This window comes from Manacus vitellinus, unplaced genomic scaffold (assembly GCF_001715985.3).
Source record: "Manacus vitellinus isolate BGI_N305 unplaced genomic scaffold, ASM171598v3 scaffold_5_pilon, whole genome shotgun sequence".
In the NCBI taxonomy this organism is placed as follows: Eukaryota; Metazoa; Chordata; class Aves; order Passeriformes; family Pipridae; genus Manacus; species Manacus vitellinus.
This window is the reverse complement of record NW_021940682.1, coordinates 12,580,453-12,598,914: the sequence shown is the minus strand read 5'-3', so window position 1 is coordinate 12,598,914 and position 18,462 is coordinate 12,580,453. Positions and strand designations below refer to the sequence as shown.

Genomic DNA, 18,462 nt, shown 5'->3' with positions numbered 1-18,462 from the left:
CCAGTTCTGTGTTTGCTACAAAAATTGCATTTTAAACATTTATTGAAACCTGTAAATATTTCAAAGTCCTTCTGACTTTAGATTATTGCATTACATGAATATTTAATAGATAGAGAAGCTGCACTTAAAGCACTGATTAATGCACACATACCTCTGGAATTTTTATCTCTGTTAGACCGGCACTAAGAGAAACAAATATTTTTAGCACTGGTTACAAGAAGCATAGGAATCCTCTCACAACATGAGACAAAACTAATGACTCTTTACCTTTCTGGTTGTTGATTCTCATTCAACTCTAACAACATTGCATCCACTTTTCTGGCATATTATGGAATTGAGGTGTTCAGTGAAAGCTCATTTTTAGTTGTCTGATTTTTTTCAGGACCACAGCACACCTGCAGGAACCTCAACCGTGCCATGTGTATCCCTCACATATGTGCATGGTCAATTGCTTGCTAGATAAGGACTGTCTTGTAATCCATTTTTGTCCCATTCATACCTCTATAAAAACCTCCTGCCACACATAAGAGGAGATTTTTTTTTTCCATTTCTTCTGCTTTTAGAAAGGTATGGCTTACAGCTCTATGGACTAGGCAAGACCGACCCATGCACCCTCTGTATGCTCTGAGGACAGTTGTCTCCAGTATGCAGAAAGTCCTTGTAAGCTACAGAATAACTGGGAGTCCCTTTTCCAATACAAGCCCTCAGGATCAGGAATAGGAGGGCTGTTGCCACATAGCTCGGGGGAGATCTGTGTGCTTGCCTCTCAGGGCTACAGGGGGATGCTCATGGCTATGCAGCAGAGGCAATTTTGTATAATACTGATACCAATTTAACTCCTCTTGTGAAATGGGAGAATTGGCCTGGAATCCTTAGTCACTAACAACCCACAACAAATTAAACTTCAATTTTTTTTATTAAGACAATTCAGGCCAAAAAATGCAAGGCGTTATGTTTGCTCTGTATGGCAGACTGATGGTCACTTGATAGAAATGAATGACTGTGAGTGACAGGGGGATAGGATGCCCAGGTTTAGGAGCCTCTCTGCTGTCTGACAGCCTCTGAGAAGAAGGGAAAGCATCTGGCAGTGCAGCACAGGGCTGCATTCAGTTCACATCTATCAAGACTTATACCCAAATTGCATCAGCAAGATCTCTGATGCAGAAGGAAAACATTAGTTATCACCATCATCTCTTCAGCTAATTATCCTGAGGCTTTTTATCTGATCAAAGGAGAAATGTGAACATGTTATTTCACTCGGAAACAGGAGCACACCTGGCTGAGTACATCTACTGAAATGTCCTGCTGGAGGGAAAGCTAAAGTGTCTGTCTCCAGCTGGAAATCTCTGTGCTCCTCAAAAGCTCACTTTGCATGGTAATTTGATAATAATGGAGGAGTTAACAGTAACACCCATCACAGGAACTATGACAACACCCATGAGAAAAAGGCTGACTGCAGCCTTATCCTGGTTTAGGATATGGAGGGCACATAATTCCTAAGGAGCTTCTGCTGTTCAAAATCAAGGACAAAACATCTTAAACCTGAAACCTGTTAGTTATTTCAGAAGTATTCACCTGAATGCTTTCCATCTGACATCTTTACATCATGAAAAGTAAGACTGAAATCCAGACACTGCAAACCAAGTGTGTAACTCCTTGCTAAGGAACTGGGACAGAGCTTATGTGCTCTGCTCTGGCTGCATTTCCCCAGCATGGAATACTCTTTTATATGAGAGCATTTATAGGTTTTAATCAGCTTCCAGAATCCCCACTAAAGATTTGCTAGGTAACGTGAAACACACTACAATAAGCAGGATTGCAATAAGCAAAGCAGGATTGTTCACCCCACTGTGTTCTCAAACATTTCCTCTGATTTAATTCTCAGTGTTTCACAAGGAGACTCCCCAAACTGAGACTTTCCATCTTACATTTCCTCCCATCTTGCAGTCCTTTTCCGTAGTTATGCAGACTTTAATTTGTCACCTGAATTGCACTCAGCCATGCTTCCTTCTAATCCTTGCACTTCAAGGGTTTTTTTAATTTGAAAATGGTGGATTTAATTTTTGAGATTTTCCTAAGTGAAAAAGGGATGCTTTAAAAGCATCTGCTGTAGGAATGATACATACAGCACATAAAATTGTATTGCACGAACACAGCAGTAACATTTTTATGATAAACTAGCAAAGTACATTGTAAAATTAATTCAAAATAGTTAAATTGTTATGTCCTTCCATAAAAGTGAAGGAAAATTTTGTCATAAATCATGAATAGCTATAATTCCTGGAAGGAATATATTTTGTTTTTCTTGAATGATGTCTCAACATTTACCTGGACACCTCTGCAACCAACACTTGCCTCTTCTTATTGTGGCTGCTTGCTCTGATTTGACCTCTCTTTCTAAATTAATTTCTTTCAAGTTTAAAAAAAGGATAAAAAAAATGCAGTGATTGATCACATTCATAGAGCAATCAAATTTTAAAAAAAACCCAACACCTCTACTTTAGACATAAAACTAAACCTTAGCTAGAATGGTTATCTGCTAAAGTAAGTCTGACTAAATTGAGCCTAAGAAAGGCTTAAACCCCGTCTTTGCACAAGCTTTTATGGTAAATTGGGGCTGTTGTGGGCTGCAGGTTTTGACTTGATATAGGGCTGCAAATACCTACTGACAGCACAGAGACCTCTTGCTGCTAAAAAGTCATGAATTGTCACAGTAAAATTCTAGTTTTTAGAATAAACCAAAGCTTAGTGGCTAAAGTGTTATTATTCAGCTGTATGTTACTCTGACAGCTTTATGTATTAGTGAAAAATACAGAAATGAGGGCATAAACTTTGGATTGATTTGGATTCAAAACAGCTTTGCTAGTTGCTTGCTTTTTAATTAAAAACTCTGATTGAAATGAGATTTTCAAATCCACATAAATTTACTTTAAATGCTATGTCTCATTTTCCAGCATGAACTTTCCATTAATTGCCTAGTGATAGGACATGTGCACCTAAAGAAATATTAGCTCAGGCTGCATTTACTCAAAAAAAATGGGGACAGAGGAATCAATTTCAATTCAAAATTAGTAACATTATTAAATATTGGCAAAATATATTTTAAACAACGTATACATTAATGATAATATTTTCTTTTTTCTTCCATGAATAGGTCACTACTCTGGGTCCTAAATGGCTCTGACTTAGCTAGCCATGAGTTGAATCTCATAGTCAGGAGGCTTGAGCACCCCAGTAGAATGACATTTCAAATAACAGTGGAAACAGTTGGCTTTTTGTCATGCCAATAGGAAAGAGAAATTTGATTTTCCTCTTTAATACATTTTTTTAAAAAAACTGATTTGCATACAAGTTGGGGAGGTGGCTTTTGGATATGTTGACCTTTAGCACACTGAAGAATAAAACCAGAGTCTAATTTTTCAAAATTTTCAGTCTTTGGCAAACTTGTAGGTGCACCTGGAAAAGCAAGATTTTTTTTGTGGCATCAGGAGTCTTGTACGTGATGATGTGTAACACAACTAGTGAGAAAAGCACTGTGCTGCTGGTTGGGAAGCATATGCTCTGGTTTCTTCTCTGCACTTGTTTAATTTTTTTCTCTTTTCCTTCCAGTTTCCCTTATTTTAAATGTTTTTGCAATTATGATGGAATTAAATGAAATGCACTTGCATCCAAACAAAGGTAGGGAAGTGCTTGCACAGGGAGTGTATTATGACTACAGGAACAGGCTTTCTTCAAACTTTGCATTAGCTCCACTGGAATTACTCACTTGGGCAAGGGGACACCTCAGTCATGCAGGATCCTTACAGTTTGTCACATCCCCCAGTGCCCCGGGGGTGCTGCACAGAGCTCTGCTGCTGCCAGCTCTACTGTCGTACAGCGGCTGTCTGAGGTCTTTGCTGCAGGCAGCTCCTGGGTACAAAAATGAAGGGGTTTTGTAAATTTGTAATTATTTAATGGAAAGATTGAGGCTTGCCAAAAGGACAAATCCTCGAGCTTCCTTCCACTGGTGCTTTTGTGAGTCTGTGGCAGTATCGAGGACTGGGCTTCTCTCTCTGCTATTCTTACAAGCAACAAAGGAAATCACCCAATAGTTGTGCACCCAAGAGCTGTGCAGAGAGGCCATTTCTTACCCCATTGCCTCAAAAATGGAAGTTTCCAGTTTTGTGTGCATGTGACTTCAATTTTGTAAAGCCCCCAGCTCCCTCCCTCCATGGCTGACCTCTGCAGCTGCTGGTTCCCCTTGCCTGTGCTCGGTTCCCTGCCGTGCTCTAGTGCACTGATCCCTACACAGCCAAGGGATTTCCTGGAGATTTCTCCTGGCCCTTGTTTCTGCATGGCACTGCACTCCACCTCTGTGAATGCAGCTGAGGGGCTCTCTCAGGGCAGTACAGTGGCGAGAGACCCATGCACTGCCAGAACGGGATTGCATCACTTCCAAGAGTGTGTATTCCCTGCCCTGCCAAGCTGCCAAAGGGATACAGAACAATCAGCAGAGTGGCCAGACTCAGGCTAAGTGCTCACTTAGATCCAGTCCTTCTCAAGACCTTCTTAATTATCTCCCTCTGATTGAGACTGTAGAAGACACAAATCACCAATGTTTTGAAAGGTGAAGGTTGTTATCTTAATACTGCACAGCCAAGTTGTGATTTCAATAAACAGTGCTGCAGTTCTGCCTATTAATTAGGGAGTGCAGGGTGATGGGGCATTTGAGGTGGGAATGGGCTTGGCCAGTGCCCCACCATGTGCTATGACACTTGCTCAGCAGATTGCCTATTTTCTGTTTGTCTCTGCTCTCACTGTGAATGATGTTTGCCTTGTGAGGAGTGGGGCTGGCAGATTCAATGGTCTGTTTGTCACTGGCAGGGCTGCACCCAGAATGTGGCATTCAGTTTTGGGGCCCTCCCCAATTCAAGAGGCATGTTAAGATGCTGAAGAGGTTACAGTGATGGGATACCAAGATGTTCTGTCACATAAAGCATGTCACCTACAAAGAGATCTTGAGTTTGTCTTCAAAGCTCAGTTGGAAGTTTCCACTTTGGGGTTAGATGTGGCCTCAGTGAAAACCATGGACAATACCACGCAGGCTTGGGGACTGCTGGAAATGTTAAACTCAAAGCCATTATTAGGGGATTCACATGAAGGTGAGCAAGCACGTGGCCTGAAGCTCATCAGGTACCTGGAGTTTACTCATCTGTCTGGCTCTAAATCACCCTTGCTTGAGGTAGGACAATGTTTCTGGGCATGCAACAGGTCTTAAACTGACAGCCCTCATCCTTGCTGGCTGGGAACTTGAGAAAGAAGAGGAGTAAGAGGGATGCTGTTAGATGACTTTAGCTTTCCTGCTCCACAGTAGTAGATCATTTTAAGTCTTCTGTGTGTCCTGCCACAATAACGCAGGTGAGAAAGCAAAGCCATGTAGACAAAAATCCCACCCTGAAAAATCCACCCTGAAAGCATGAGCCAGAAATAAAGCACACAGAGAGGAACTTTCTTTCTTCAATTTAATTGAAGTTACTTAGAAAAATAATCAGGCTTGAATGGCTTTTTTAAGGAAAGATTCATGAGCAGTTCACACTTCTGTTGGCAATGTATAATTTAGCTTTTTTCTTTATTAACAGTATATTTAAGTATGAGGAGATACTTTTCTACAACAAGCCTTCTACTGCATACAAATAGGTTAAAAAAAAATCCAACCCCACATTGATGTTAAATTATTCGTACACATTGTATTGTGCATGCATGTAAGAAAATAACACTCTCTGTAACAAGAGTAATAGTAAGGACAGTCCCTTTTTGTACCTGAAAAGTGCAGCAGACTACAGTGAAACCCTAAAACATTTTACTTCTAAAAGCACTTCTGCTTGTGGATTATTTATTTCACTTGTCTTACACAGCGCATGGTTCAGGCAGTTTGCACATTTCTGTGGTAATGGATGTGGTTTACAAAGAGGCTGAAGCATGGACCAAGTCAGGTTTGGGGGGACCTTCCACCACCCAGGAGTCACCACCATGTTCGATGGGCCAAATCCAGCCTGCCCTCCAGGTTAAGGTGCTTGGGGCCATCCGGGGAGAATGAACCCCTGGCTGTGGGTATTGTGCCGAGTACAGAGCCACCAGCACTGCTGGGCTCAGCGCTGGCCACGCCAAGTGACAGGGAGGCATCAGCTGCTCAGAGATAAGGAATCACTGCTCCAGCAGCTTTGAGGGGCTGGGGACAGAGGTGGGGAGCAAGACTTCCCCCATCGGGTCCTCTCTGTGCTCATCATGACTTGATCATAACTAATGCACATCCTTTTACAACAGCAGCTCCCTAGGTGGCCTTTGCTGTCCCACGAGGACATCTGTATTTTGTATTTTGCTGTGGGTCAGTGCTGCCTGTTTGTCTCCCAGGACTAGTTGTGGCCACAACAGAAATGAAGCTGTGAGGGAGGCAGAGCTCAGGAGCAGACCAGCCCCTCTTCTCCTCCAGCTGGGAAACTCAGTGAAGAGGTGAGGGTAAAACCAGCCTGATTCCCTGGCTGCCCCCCCCACTGCAGGTGGTGGCTGCCATCTCACTGAGATAAGGATGAACAACCCTGAACATCCCTCCTGTGTGGCTGCAGTAGAAAGAGATATTTTTTGGCTCAGTCAAAACAACACACTCAGTAGACCAAAAGAAAAGGCTATTCCTTAATATCTGTGATCCTCCTCTGAGCTGGTGAGGGCTTTGTGCTCACTGCATGATCGAATCCAGCATGTCAGCTGTTCATTTTAAACACGGTCTACAGCCTATTCACAGCACCCCAAAACAGATAAAACACACTAAATAACCAGGTTGTAGTAGTTTGGGATCGAGGTTTTTAAAAAGCAAGTGACATAAAAGTGCCCACTTTTAGTCCACATCAGTGGTGAGCATCCACCCACAGAGCAGCCCTCCGTGGGGAGGCAGAATTTGGGTAATCAAACTCAAAGCTGCTGCTAAAAATCCTGCCTGGAGTAATGCTTACTCCTCAGATCTCCTGAACATGTTTTTCACCTAAAGCTTTTCTATCAGAGCTGTCAAATAGGGCTTTTGTGTCTACAAGGCTGTGAAACTAAAGGGAGTATTTCAGAGCAGATAAAACCGTGGTGATGATGCTCAAGTACAAAAACAAAGGGGGAAGCCCACACCGTTTTTAAAATATTTTCTTTCTCAGGCCACTTTTGTCTTAAATGAAAAAATTCACATCACATCCTCCTGGAGAAATTAACAACTAACTGAGAAGAAAATTGGACCAAAATATGAGCACTGCTGGATGCAAGACCAAACAAGCACACAAATAGCTTGTAGGAAGTATTGCAAGGCAGGGGGGGGGGAGAAAGGGGAATCTACCCTCAGTTGTTTTTTAACAAACATACAACCACTGAACGAGGAACATAAAAAAGCCAGGGCATACTGTGAGAGGCACTTGCAACAGCTCCACATACTCTAAATGAGACAAAACTGCTTTCAAGTAAAACACCAGCCAGCAACCAACCAGCAGGAATTCAGGGTGGGTAGGCACAGCCAGCTAGCCCTTTGCTTGCCACTGGGTCAGTGCTCTGGGTTATAAATAGGACCTGGGTTATGAAAACTGTGGCTGTTCAAGAATGGATGAGAGATATATTTGTATGGTATGATACAAAAAATAATGATCCGAGTCCTGCCTAAGACCAAATCCAATTGTGAAAGGACTTCAGTTGCTGTTTGTTATTTTTTTTTCTATGAGATTTATTCAGCAACTTATTTTTATCAAATAAGATGCAAACTATTTTTCTTCTTTAATCACATCTGTGTCCTGGAAACTAATGTAATTCAGTGGATATTATTGGCTACTGTACAATATATTTTCAGGATCTGGCTCTGATATTGTTAAAACAGCTCTGCCTTCAATTGAGTTTGTTTAAATCATCAGTAATTTCTGGAAGGGTTTGTTTCGATCTTGACACACAGGCAATTCAAAAACCCCATTTAAACCATCTATCAACTTTAAAACAGATTTTAGATTCCCACAAGTGCCTCAATTTAAGCCTCTGCCTGCTTTTGCCCTTCAGCTCTCTGATGGCACTGCCACCCCCAGACAGGACACCTTGGGGTGGCTACAGAGCATTCCCCAGGCCATGCACCTCACCTGCATCAAACTGAAGCAAACATTTGGAGAAGCCTGATCTTCTGCTCTCACTAGCTGGCTAACAGATCCACACTGAAATCTCATTTTTCATTATTTATTTGGTGTGAATAGATTACTATTTGCTTGGCCAAAACAATTGCGACTGGTACAATCTGTCATCCCAACAAGCTGTTATACACAAAACAACCGGTACTGAGACATTCACCTTAATGCAAAAGGTCGTGGCCTTACACTAGGACTCACTTAAGATGAATTTCTAATCCACTGGAATTTAAAAACATTCCTGTCAATAGTATTTAGGCATCAACCGAAAAAAGAAGACTCCCTCTTCCCCCTAGGAAAAAGCCATGAAACCAGCATGTGGGATGATGAGACCTTTTTTATTGTCTTGCATGCTATCAACATGAAGATGACTTTTTGACTTTTCAAATGACATGGCCAGATCATTTATAGCAATGGGGTCTCTCGAGCCAGTTTTGGTGGTCCATCTTAAGATTTGTTAGGGAGGGCTGACTTGCAGAGGATGAAGTTCCCCCAACCCCATCCTGGATATGAATTAAGTCAAAGCCAATTGCTTTGAGCATTCAAAAATCTCTTACAGTCACTTCCAAAATGCTGGTTTTTTTCTGATGGACCATCTGCAAATCTGCATTTTTTTGGGCTAGCAGGCCCAAATTAAGAGACAATGAGACTGGTCATATTCTTGATAAGCTCAATAGGATTTATAAAAGGTTCAAGGTTTCTCTTTCTGAGGAATACATTCACATTTCTTTCAGTCATGGGTTTTATATAGCACGAATCTACCCAAGTCTGTTTTACTTTTCCTTTTCAGGGCTAGAAAGATAGATTTTGTACTAGTGTAGAGTGCAATATCACTTTCTGAAGAACTTATTTCCAACACTCTTCTCAAAGCATGTGGTATGAAGAACCATTTCTATATTTACCTGAATCAATGGCTAATGGAAGAGTAATACCCAGAGACAAGCTCAACTGAGGAAAGCACAAACCCAGACTCCCTTTGTCCAAATGTTATGTTATCTCTGCTGCTGAAGTGACACCTACCAAGAGACAATGTTTTAAATAAGTATAAATAACATTAATTAGAATTGGAGGAATGCAAGATCAATGAAATTCACCAGAACACAACATTTTTTTAAACAGTGTAGCAGTATTAGTCATTTCTACAGCTAGATCGTCACAATCCTGTTACCCTGCAAAGAGAGCTGTCCTTTCTTACAGTTGATTTAAATAATTTTGACTGTGCTGCTCGCAGCATCATTCAAAAAAAGAAAATATTAATTTACAAAATAACCCATTCTCCATATTTATTATGACAAATAAAAATCTTAAATAAAACAGGCTTTCTCTCCCCTCTCTCCCCCCAACCCATCCCTCATTCCAATTTCAGGTAGCTTGGCACTGAGTAATTGAACATTAAAAAATCAAGTTTGTAGACTTCATACAGCTGCGTTTGGTGCTCGGAGCTGATGTTCTGGAAGAACTCTGTGGTCATTTCGTCAGTAGTTCTCGTAGACTTTGCATAGGTGGGGAATTTCAGGTAGTTGCCTACTCCTGCCAGCTGGAGAATGTAATTCGAATCCTCTTCGAGCGTTTCGTATTTTCCTATGAGGTCGTAGTGGATGTGGCAAGGGTGGCAGAGGGAGTACACAGTCTGCCAGTGCTCATTGAAGGGCTCTTCTCTTTGGGTGTGTGGGTCGATGAGATATGCCACAAACTCTTCAAATTTCACATCATCACCTTTACGCAGAGCTTCCTGGGTTGCGTTTTTCCTCTGGCGCCTCACAATTTTGGTGCCGTATCGCTTGTGGAAGGAAGTGTTGTACTTCTGGGTGAACTTGTTCCTGTAGGCTGACACCAGTCTCTCAAAAGGCTCGCGAACAAAGAGGAACTTCATGTAGTTTTTCAAGCGGTGGTTGATCTCTGGGATGCTGTACTGGTTGAGGGTCTTCAGGTTTGAAGACACGTGGGCTTCATTGGCTGGGATTTCCATCGGATCACTGTATTTGCCTCTTCCCGTCAAAACCATCATGACTCTCTTCCAGTTTGTGCAGGCCACTTTGGGAACATAGCAATAGATCATCTCATGATCTTCATCCACAACCAGGTGTTTGAGATCATTGGGTGTCAGCACGCGGCGCTTCCTGCTGGACACACTGTTTGCTCGGCACGTGTCTGTCACTTGGTCTCGTCTAATCTGATGAAGAATTGCTGTGTTGGACAACTGCAAAGAAAGCACAGGCACCAGTAAGTCAAGCGGCTGGGAAACTCTCACTGCCTTTTTGCTTATTACATAAATTCATAGAAAAGTAGATTTCTGCCTGCATAGAACAGTTCACTGTGTGGCAGAGTAAAATTGTTCCTATTCTAGGAGATAAACTCTTTTTGTCTCCAAACTTCTTGATACACAGACTTCTTGACACTTCTTAAATGCTGTTCACAAAGCTTCCAGAGCTCTGCTTTGAAGCCAACATGAAGGAGCACAAGTGCTCACACAGCCTGGTGGCAAGTATATTTATAGAACCCTCAATCTGACATGTGGTCACTGCTTAGTCCACTCTGCAGTCCATCCCATGGTTACAGCAGTGTTGGACCCCATTTGCTGCTAACATGGGCTAGGGAGACACCAGAGTTGGAAAATTTTTCAAAATAAAAAGTTTGTGCCCTTGTTGCTGGTGTCTTTTATGTTAGAGAATTGAATAATCGTGGCTTGTTACCTGGCTATGACCTTGGCAGAATAAATTAAGCCCATGGATATTCCTGCAACTCTACAAGAGAACCATTCACTCAGATATGATTTCTTCACTGAACAGAATATCCGTGATAAATTTGCCTCTCTGCTGAAGCCACATTGACAGAGAAAGAAAGAGTGTGTGGTCTTCTAACACACATAGTTCTGTGTTCCTTACTATTTTGTTAACAGTGCCCTAACTTTCAACTATCAGTGCTACTGGATACTTTGGAGAGTCTCTAATCTGTTTTAGGGAGGACCCACACAGCAGCTGTGCAGAGAAGGCCACTCTCTCACCACCAGCCACTCCTGCCCAGACTGTGTCCGGCAACCACAGCAAGAGCTTCTACTAAGGCAGGCAATGAGCTCCTCCAGGAAACAGGGAATATTAGCTTGAGCAAAGGGCCATGCTAGTGCAGGCTCCTATGTTTGGTTATTCAGAGCCACCTGAGGTGTCTCTGCAGTCACAGGTCAAATATCTGCTTTCAATAGCAGTAGTTAGCCATGATTCATATTTTTAAAAAGAAAAACCACAAAGAACAGGATCCAAATGCACTTTTGAGTCAAAAACCCAGACAAAATTTCAAGATGGGACCAAGCTAGTGGCAGGATTTCTGAGCTTTAGAGAGTAAGGAAATAGAAATTGCATTGTTACAGACAAGCCCTAAGAGCCCAGGTTTCACCTGCCCAAGGGGCAGCAAAAGCTTTTGCAACACGTGAGCAGCAGAGACTCTCCCTCCATCTGGGCTGTGGTGGGTTGCAAAGAAATGTTTTCACGGGATGAGCAACACCAAGGGGTTGGGGCACCTCAAACTTGGGCAGGAGGATTTTTTCTTCAGAGAATATTGATGTGCCAATCCTGGGACATCTGTATTTTGTGCAGTGCCACCCACCACTTCTTCTCTGAATTCCTTGATACTTTCCTCATCTTGTCTCATCTCTTTAGCCCCTTTGTTCAGTAAAATGCTGGCTAATGGTTAAAACATGCAATAGCCCAGTGCAGATCTTTTAGACAGTTTGGTTCATTTTTGTGTGTGTGTGTGTGTGGTATCCCCCTGGATACCTCCCAGGTGCACTTCAAGGGCAGTTTTGTGTTATAGTCAAAGGGATGAGAAACCAGATGTGAAATGTGCTTCGTGCTTCCTAGGAAAACTGACTGGCAGGGAGTTTCCAAATAAGATATTAGAAAGCAGTTGTCAAGGACCACACAGATTTTTCAAGAAAATGACTTTTTTCTGTTAAAAAATACAAAAATCCCTATTTCAGTTTGTGCTGCCCTCAGAGAAAAACAGAACTAATGGTTCTCAACCAGCTTTGTAATGGTTAGAGTTACCAATGAATAATTTTCAAAGAACTAAACAAAATCCTATGCAAGCACAAAGACACACAAATTCTCCTCTGCAGACAGATAAAAAGCTAAAATCTCTCCTCCTGCAGATTTTCATCAATAATCATATAGCACAGTAGTGCTGTTTGCCTCTGGTTTTAGAGTTAAAAAAAGGAGAAATGCCTGAATATATTGCTAAATTATAATATGTTAATGCACTGTATTTGATTTTCTGGTGCTGTTCTTGGGATAAATACAGAATTAAGTGGATGAGATTCTATGGCCTGTATTAGATAGAAGGTCAGATCTGATAATCTAATGGTTGCTTCAGACCCTAATCTGCAGATGAATCTTTGTAGAGATGTGCTTTGCTCCTGATTTCATTCCTCCATCAATAGGCTAAGCACTTCTTTCCCATACATTAACATTAATGAGATTTTCAGGCATTTGGAGTAAGGGGAAAAATGTAGCCTTAGTATTTGCAATTGCAAATAAGACTGTACTACATTAAATTCACTTAAAAGATTACACTTGTGCATTTTCAAGTGGTACTTGCCTCTCACTCTTTTTAACCTGGAAAAAAATCCAAAGAAATGGCATACAGGTTTGTCAGCTACATTTACTAAGTATACACCAACACCCCAGGGTCAGCTCTGCATGTGCTCTGGCCTGTCTGATGGCACAAAGAATGCATATCAAATAGCAATGCAACAGTAAAAGGGTATTGTCTTGTTCTCATAAATGACAGTACCATTTGGTATGGCTGATGGATGAAGGGCCATGTAGGAAATAGAAAGAGCCACCAAACTCTTCTTTGTACTGAGGACATCCTCCATGATCTGTAGAGTCTACAGTACCATGCGAGGTAATCGTAACATCATTTTTTAATTTAGTGTTTTGAAATTATATATTAACAGTGAGTTATCTAATGCTAATATGGTTCCTCTTCATTTTAAGTTATAGGCAAGGCTTTTAACCACATAATAATTCCACTCCCGAAGCTGGTGAGGGGAACTGGGAAAATAATAAGACTACACAAGACTGGAGGTCTACTTGGTCAGTGAAAATGTGCAAAGGTGCTCACAGCTAATGAAGAAAATATACCCTACAAATTCAAGCAGCCAGAGAGATAAGATCCAAGGGACAGATACCTTTAAACACATGGATGGTGAAGGGCAAGTCAAACAATTAGGGTCATGGACTGTCTTCCTCCAAAGCTGTTATAGATGTGCCTACAGCGGAGTTGTGAGAGCACAGCTGCTGCCTGGACACTGATTGCTGCCTCTGTGGTCATTGCCAGAGGTCCTGCTGATCCCTCAGTTCTGGAAGCCACAGTAAGTAATGACCTAAATCTACCCCACTTTGTGAAAGGACACTTTTAAGCCTGTGGGCAGGTTACCTGAGAGCAGCATGGGGATGGTGATAAAGTCAGTGCTTGGGTCTGTCCTCTGACAGTTCACTTGGACTTATCTGGACATTAAAGATTTTGGGAAGACATCTGATAAAAGCATCTGTTCTTGCCTGAAAGGACTGTCACCACAGATGCACTTGAATCATGGGGGGTTTTTTCTGCAGAAGTTGTAAGCTGGGACAGAGAAGAAGGCATGTCAAGATCAAAGTTTTCCTTCCTTTTCTGATGCAGCAACCAACTTGAACAGTGAAGCAACATGAGCAGCGGGAGACTCCCAAGCTCAGTGGCATTTAAAAAAAGAAAAAGATAAATGTAGTCTGGGGACACTCTGATCCCAGAAGCTTCTCATCTCCATCAGTCCCAAACTAACAACAGGGGAGGAAAGCTAAATCCAGCATGCTCTGCTCATGTGGATGTCTTCTGTACAGCAGGAAGGGGGGGTGGGGGTGTGTGCATAGGGAATGGGGGACAGGAGGGCTTTTTATGCAGAGCACTAGAGAATAGACTGATCAGAAATACATATGCTGACCAACTGGCAGTCATCAACTCATGACATGCAAAGGTTATTCAAGGTAAATCAGAGTAATGAGATGGGAGGTATTTTCTTCTGGTTACTTAGGCACAGCAGGATAAAATAATCTTTGGAGAGCTTTCCAAGCTTCATGGCCAAGCAGCAAGTACAGATTTAAACAAAGGGAATTTTTAACTAACTTTTTTTCTGAATATAGTAGTGTACTGCAAACCAGGCACAGAGATCAATCCAATGCAGAGGTACCTGCACTGGAAGCAGTTTTTTAATAGAAGGATGGAAATACTGAAGTGTCACTCAAAAAGCCCATTAATTAAATTTTGTCTCACTATTAAAAAAAATAGTGTGGAAAGAAGTAACCCCCAGATTTACAAGGCAGGATTTTATTTATTTCTGCTGCATTGCCTGAAGCTAATTCTGTACATTAATTTAACCAGGCTCACAACCAACCTATGTTGGAAGTGCTAACATGAAATGTGGTCATGGCAGACTGAAGGGCAAAATTACCAAATTAGAGTGGAATAAGGAAGATAAATATTATGAATGGGGTTTGCAGTCCATGCCTTGCTAAATTGCTTTTTCTCTTCAGTTTTACATTAATGAAGACTTTGTATCTGCCTTTAATTCTTCAGTTACCTTCATGTTTTGAGGTTTGGTTTCTGTCCTGTGCTAGAACTACACAAGCTGCTGCAGCGTTCCCCTCACCTGTGGTCCAAGCAGCCACCAATTAAAAACCAGCTGACATCCAGCTGGGTCTATCCAGTAGTACTGTTAAGCTTAGTAAACCAGAGCTCATCTCAACCAAATTCTTCTTAATGGTATTTGTTCAGAAGGAGTTTGCAACAGGCTCAAAATCCACTGAAAAAATGGTCTTAAAGTGAGAAGTGTCAGACAGACTAACTATAGGTGGCACTAATGGTCCTGGTTATATGACATCAAGAGAGATTAGTCTTTCAGTTGTCTGAAATCTCTCAGGTGTTATCAGCTCTCCTTCCTGTAGCCCATCAACCACACCATTTGAGTTCTATGAAATGTTTGTTATTCAATATACAAAATGTTTCTCAATATTATTTATATTTTCCCAGATGCTAAAAGGGTGGAGGTTTTTTGAGCATGATGTTACATTTCCAATCCTGTCCTCACATAAAAAGTGTGAATAAGGCTCTTGAAACCTTGATGGGCAGTCTTGAAGTTACAAACGTAGTTTAGACTATTTTAATACTTGGCTTTTACAATTTGTATCCATAACTACCCTATGTGCTATATGTGCTATATGTGCTATACCCTATGTATATATGTGCTATACACCAAATTCTAGATTGTATTCTTAAAAATGTTCAGCATTAGACAATAATGGGGAACTAGCATTTTTTCATACTCAATAGCCCAAGGATAAGCATTTCTCTAATCATCTCAAATAATTATTACTCTTTGCTGATTTTTACAGATGACAGTCAGACAATTGTAACTATGTGAATCAAAACACTGTATCTAAGAGAACAATTGCATTTTTGATAAATTTATTAAACTGACCTGGACTGCAACAATTTTTTTAAGTAACAGTTTTGCAATATTTCATACTTTGATCTACCTCACATTTCATAGCATATTATTTTTGACTGAACTTTTTCAAAACCTTCCAGCACTCAAATGAGAATCTCACCAAAATTTCAATTAATATTCGTTCAGAGAAAGCACATTGTGTGTACTGGAGATGGAAATGCTTAACATCTTCCCTGACAACTTATGGACAGACAAACTGGAATATGAATTTGCTATGAAAATGTCTCAACAGAGTGGCTGGATAATAGAAGATAACAAAACTAACATTAACTCAGGAGTGATTTTACTAAGTGAGAACATTTTAGAGACAAATTATATCCTCTGAAGGAAACTCTTGAAACATTATAAAGCTGCTTTTTTTCTCCATTTCATGCATTGAACTTATTGCCCCACAGAGAAGATTAGGCTGAATACACATTTTTTTCCAATTCTCTGTATTGCAAGCCAAGATAACCACACCACTTTCAGTTCCCACAGCACAAAATGCACCAGGGCTATGAAAAGGAGGATCAAAGCTCTTGAGAGTAAAACAGTCAATACACAGTAGCTGCTAGCACTGTATTGTCAAAAATCCTGAATTTCTTCATATGTTCCCTCCTTCTTCTTCCTATGCACCTCTCCATCTTTGCCTGTGTGCGTGTATGTAGCAGAGAAGGGTGAGATATTTCAGCAGTTGCATTTCTTTCAGTCCAGAGACTACAGTTATTTGATTAACAGCACCCCCCAAACCCACATCAACTTTGTCATTCACTCTTCTTTGTCCAGGTACTAGACAAGTACTAGTTGGGTGCTAGAAAAGAAACAACACTAAACCAGTCAAAATCTGGCAACAGTCACACATGCAGCCACATATGCTGATACTTTCCTGGGAAAACTTCACAACTAGGTCATTAAATATTGGCCTTTTCATCTTGGAGAGAAAGTAAAGTACCACAGGGAGTCTAAATGATGCAAAAATCTTGAAAAATCACAGACTGACACCAAATGGCACCAGCTGTATATTAAAACCAGCTTTTTAATCAGGCTAAAACTCTGTGACACAATAAGGTATGGATTAAGGAAGAAAAGAATCAGCTCACTTCCAATGCCGCCTCCTCCTGTATAAATCCAAACATTTTCAGAAGCCTGTCCATTCTCATTCTCCCTGCTGGGAACTATTTGGTATCAGGACTCATATCATACATAGGGTTTGGGGCTAATGAGATGAATGCACACATATTGTAAAACATCTCCTCTGAACAAGGAGAGGGAAAAGTTGGAAGTCCCCAGGAAAACCAGGCAGAAAGACCTATGGCCTGGCCACACAGTGGCTGAAGGATGTGCTGCTGTGCATGTTGCTGTTCTGAAGCTCTGGGGGAATATTACAAACACAGGGCAGGCAAAATTGAAGTGACCGAGTTCAAGTGCAAACACAAGAGAGATAAGAAATCATCAGGAAGGCTGGAGAAGCCTCGACCTGGGAACACTTTAAACAAGCTCCATGTTGAAGGGTTTATTGGGATTTAATTTATAGAAGATGAGCTTGGAGCTTCGTGTTGCGTGTACGAAGTGCACTTTGCATCCTCTTTCCAGCAGCCAAAGGAAGGAATGGGGAGAAGGGGAATTTGGTAAATGGCCAATCCTTTCATTTTTTTCTCACAGCAAAAAGAAGCTAATGAAACCCCAGGCCAGGACCCTCAGCAGCTGTGGTGGGGTGAGAGCAACAGAGCTGTGTTGCCTTCCCACAGTGGAGGCTCTGCTGCCAGGACTCCGAGCTCCCTGCACCGCCGCCACAGCAGCTCGGAAAAGGACGGCGTGTGATGAATTTGTTCGCTCCTGGCTTATTTCCTAAATGCATCAATAAATCACTGTTTGTATTAAAACGCTGAAAGGTCTGGCTATCTCATGAATTTAATTTTAAAATGAAAACTTTCTGTCCTTTTCCCTCCAAGACACGCACACAGCCGCACCCACATGTGGTGGCTGGAGCTGAGCTCACGCTCTCCGGACCTGTGCATGTAACCTGTAACACACAGGGACAAACCACTGCCTTCCTAACACTTCTTGGTCTCAGGCATGGGTGTTTCACTGCTACACTGTGACCACTGGCCACTCAAAGCTGCCTCAAGTAGCCCTTAGGTGCCCCTACCATCACCACCTTCAATGGACTTAATTGCACTAACGGGTGATGGACAGACACACAGTAGCAAAGTGAGTTTGCAGAACTGTCTCCAAGTCACTAGGGACTGTAGACGGGGCAAAAGAGACTTCCACCTTTCATCTCTCAACTGCCAGGTTACAATCGAGACACAGATGAAACACTGGAACAATGCAAGTCTGAGCACAAGAACATGGCTTTGGGAAGCTTAAAGCCAAGGGACCTGTAGCTGCTGTACTCTGCTATTACATCTTTACTGTGGGACATGGAGATATGATTTCAAGGAGAGGCTTGAGAACTGGTCAGGAAAAGGCATGCCACGGATGTCTGCAAATGATGCACCAGGAGGAGCACTGGACTGGGGATGCATGGAGTCAGCCAGGGTGGAGCTGGGAGTAGCCCTTAAAAAACAGAATAAGAAACTGCATTTTAACATAGCTGGCACCTAGGAGACAATGGAAAAATTGACATTTGTTTCTCTGTTGCAAGGAGCTGTGGTAGTAGGGGTGAGATAAACTGGGTGGAGTGGGGAAACAGGATGGAGTAGATACATAAATACAAAAATACATAAGAAATTCCACAAGGAGGAAGGGAATAATCTTCTGTCTGGATTCAGT

General features: G+C 41.7%; 1 protein-coding gene across 1 annotated transcript in view; it reads right to left on the bottom strand.

Annotated features, from left to right (window-relative positions):
* Positions 1-5,494: 5,494 nt before the first annotated feature.
* CHST11 (carbohydrate sulfotransferase 11) overlaps positions 5,495-18,462 on the bottom strand; it is a 91,856-nt gene continuing 78,888 nt past the window's right edge. The window contains exon 2 of the mRNA XM_008927959.2: positions 5,495-10,371. Coding sequence (XP_008926207.2) covers positions 9,523-10,371 — 849 coding nt within the window. The 3' untranslated portion in view covers positions 5,495-9,522. The remainder of the gene's footprint in view (positions 10,372-18,462) is intronic.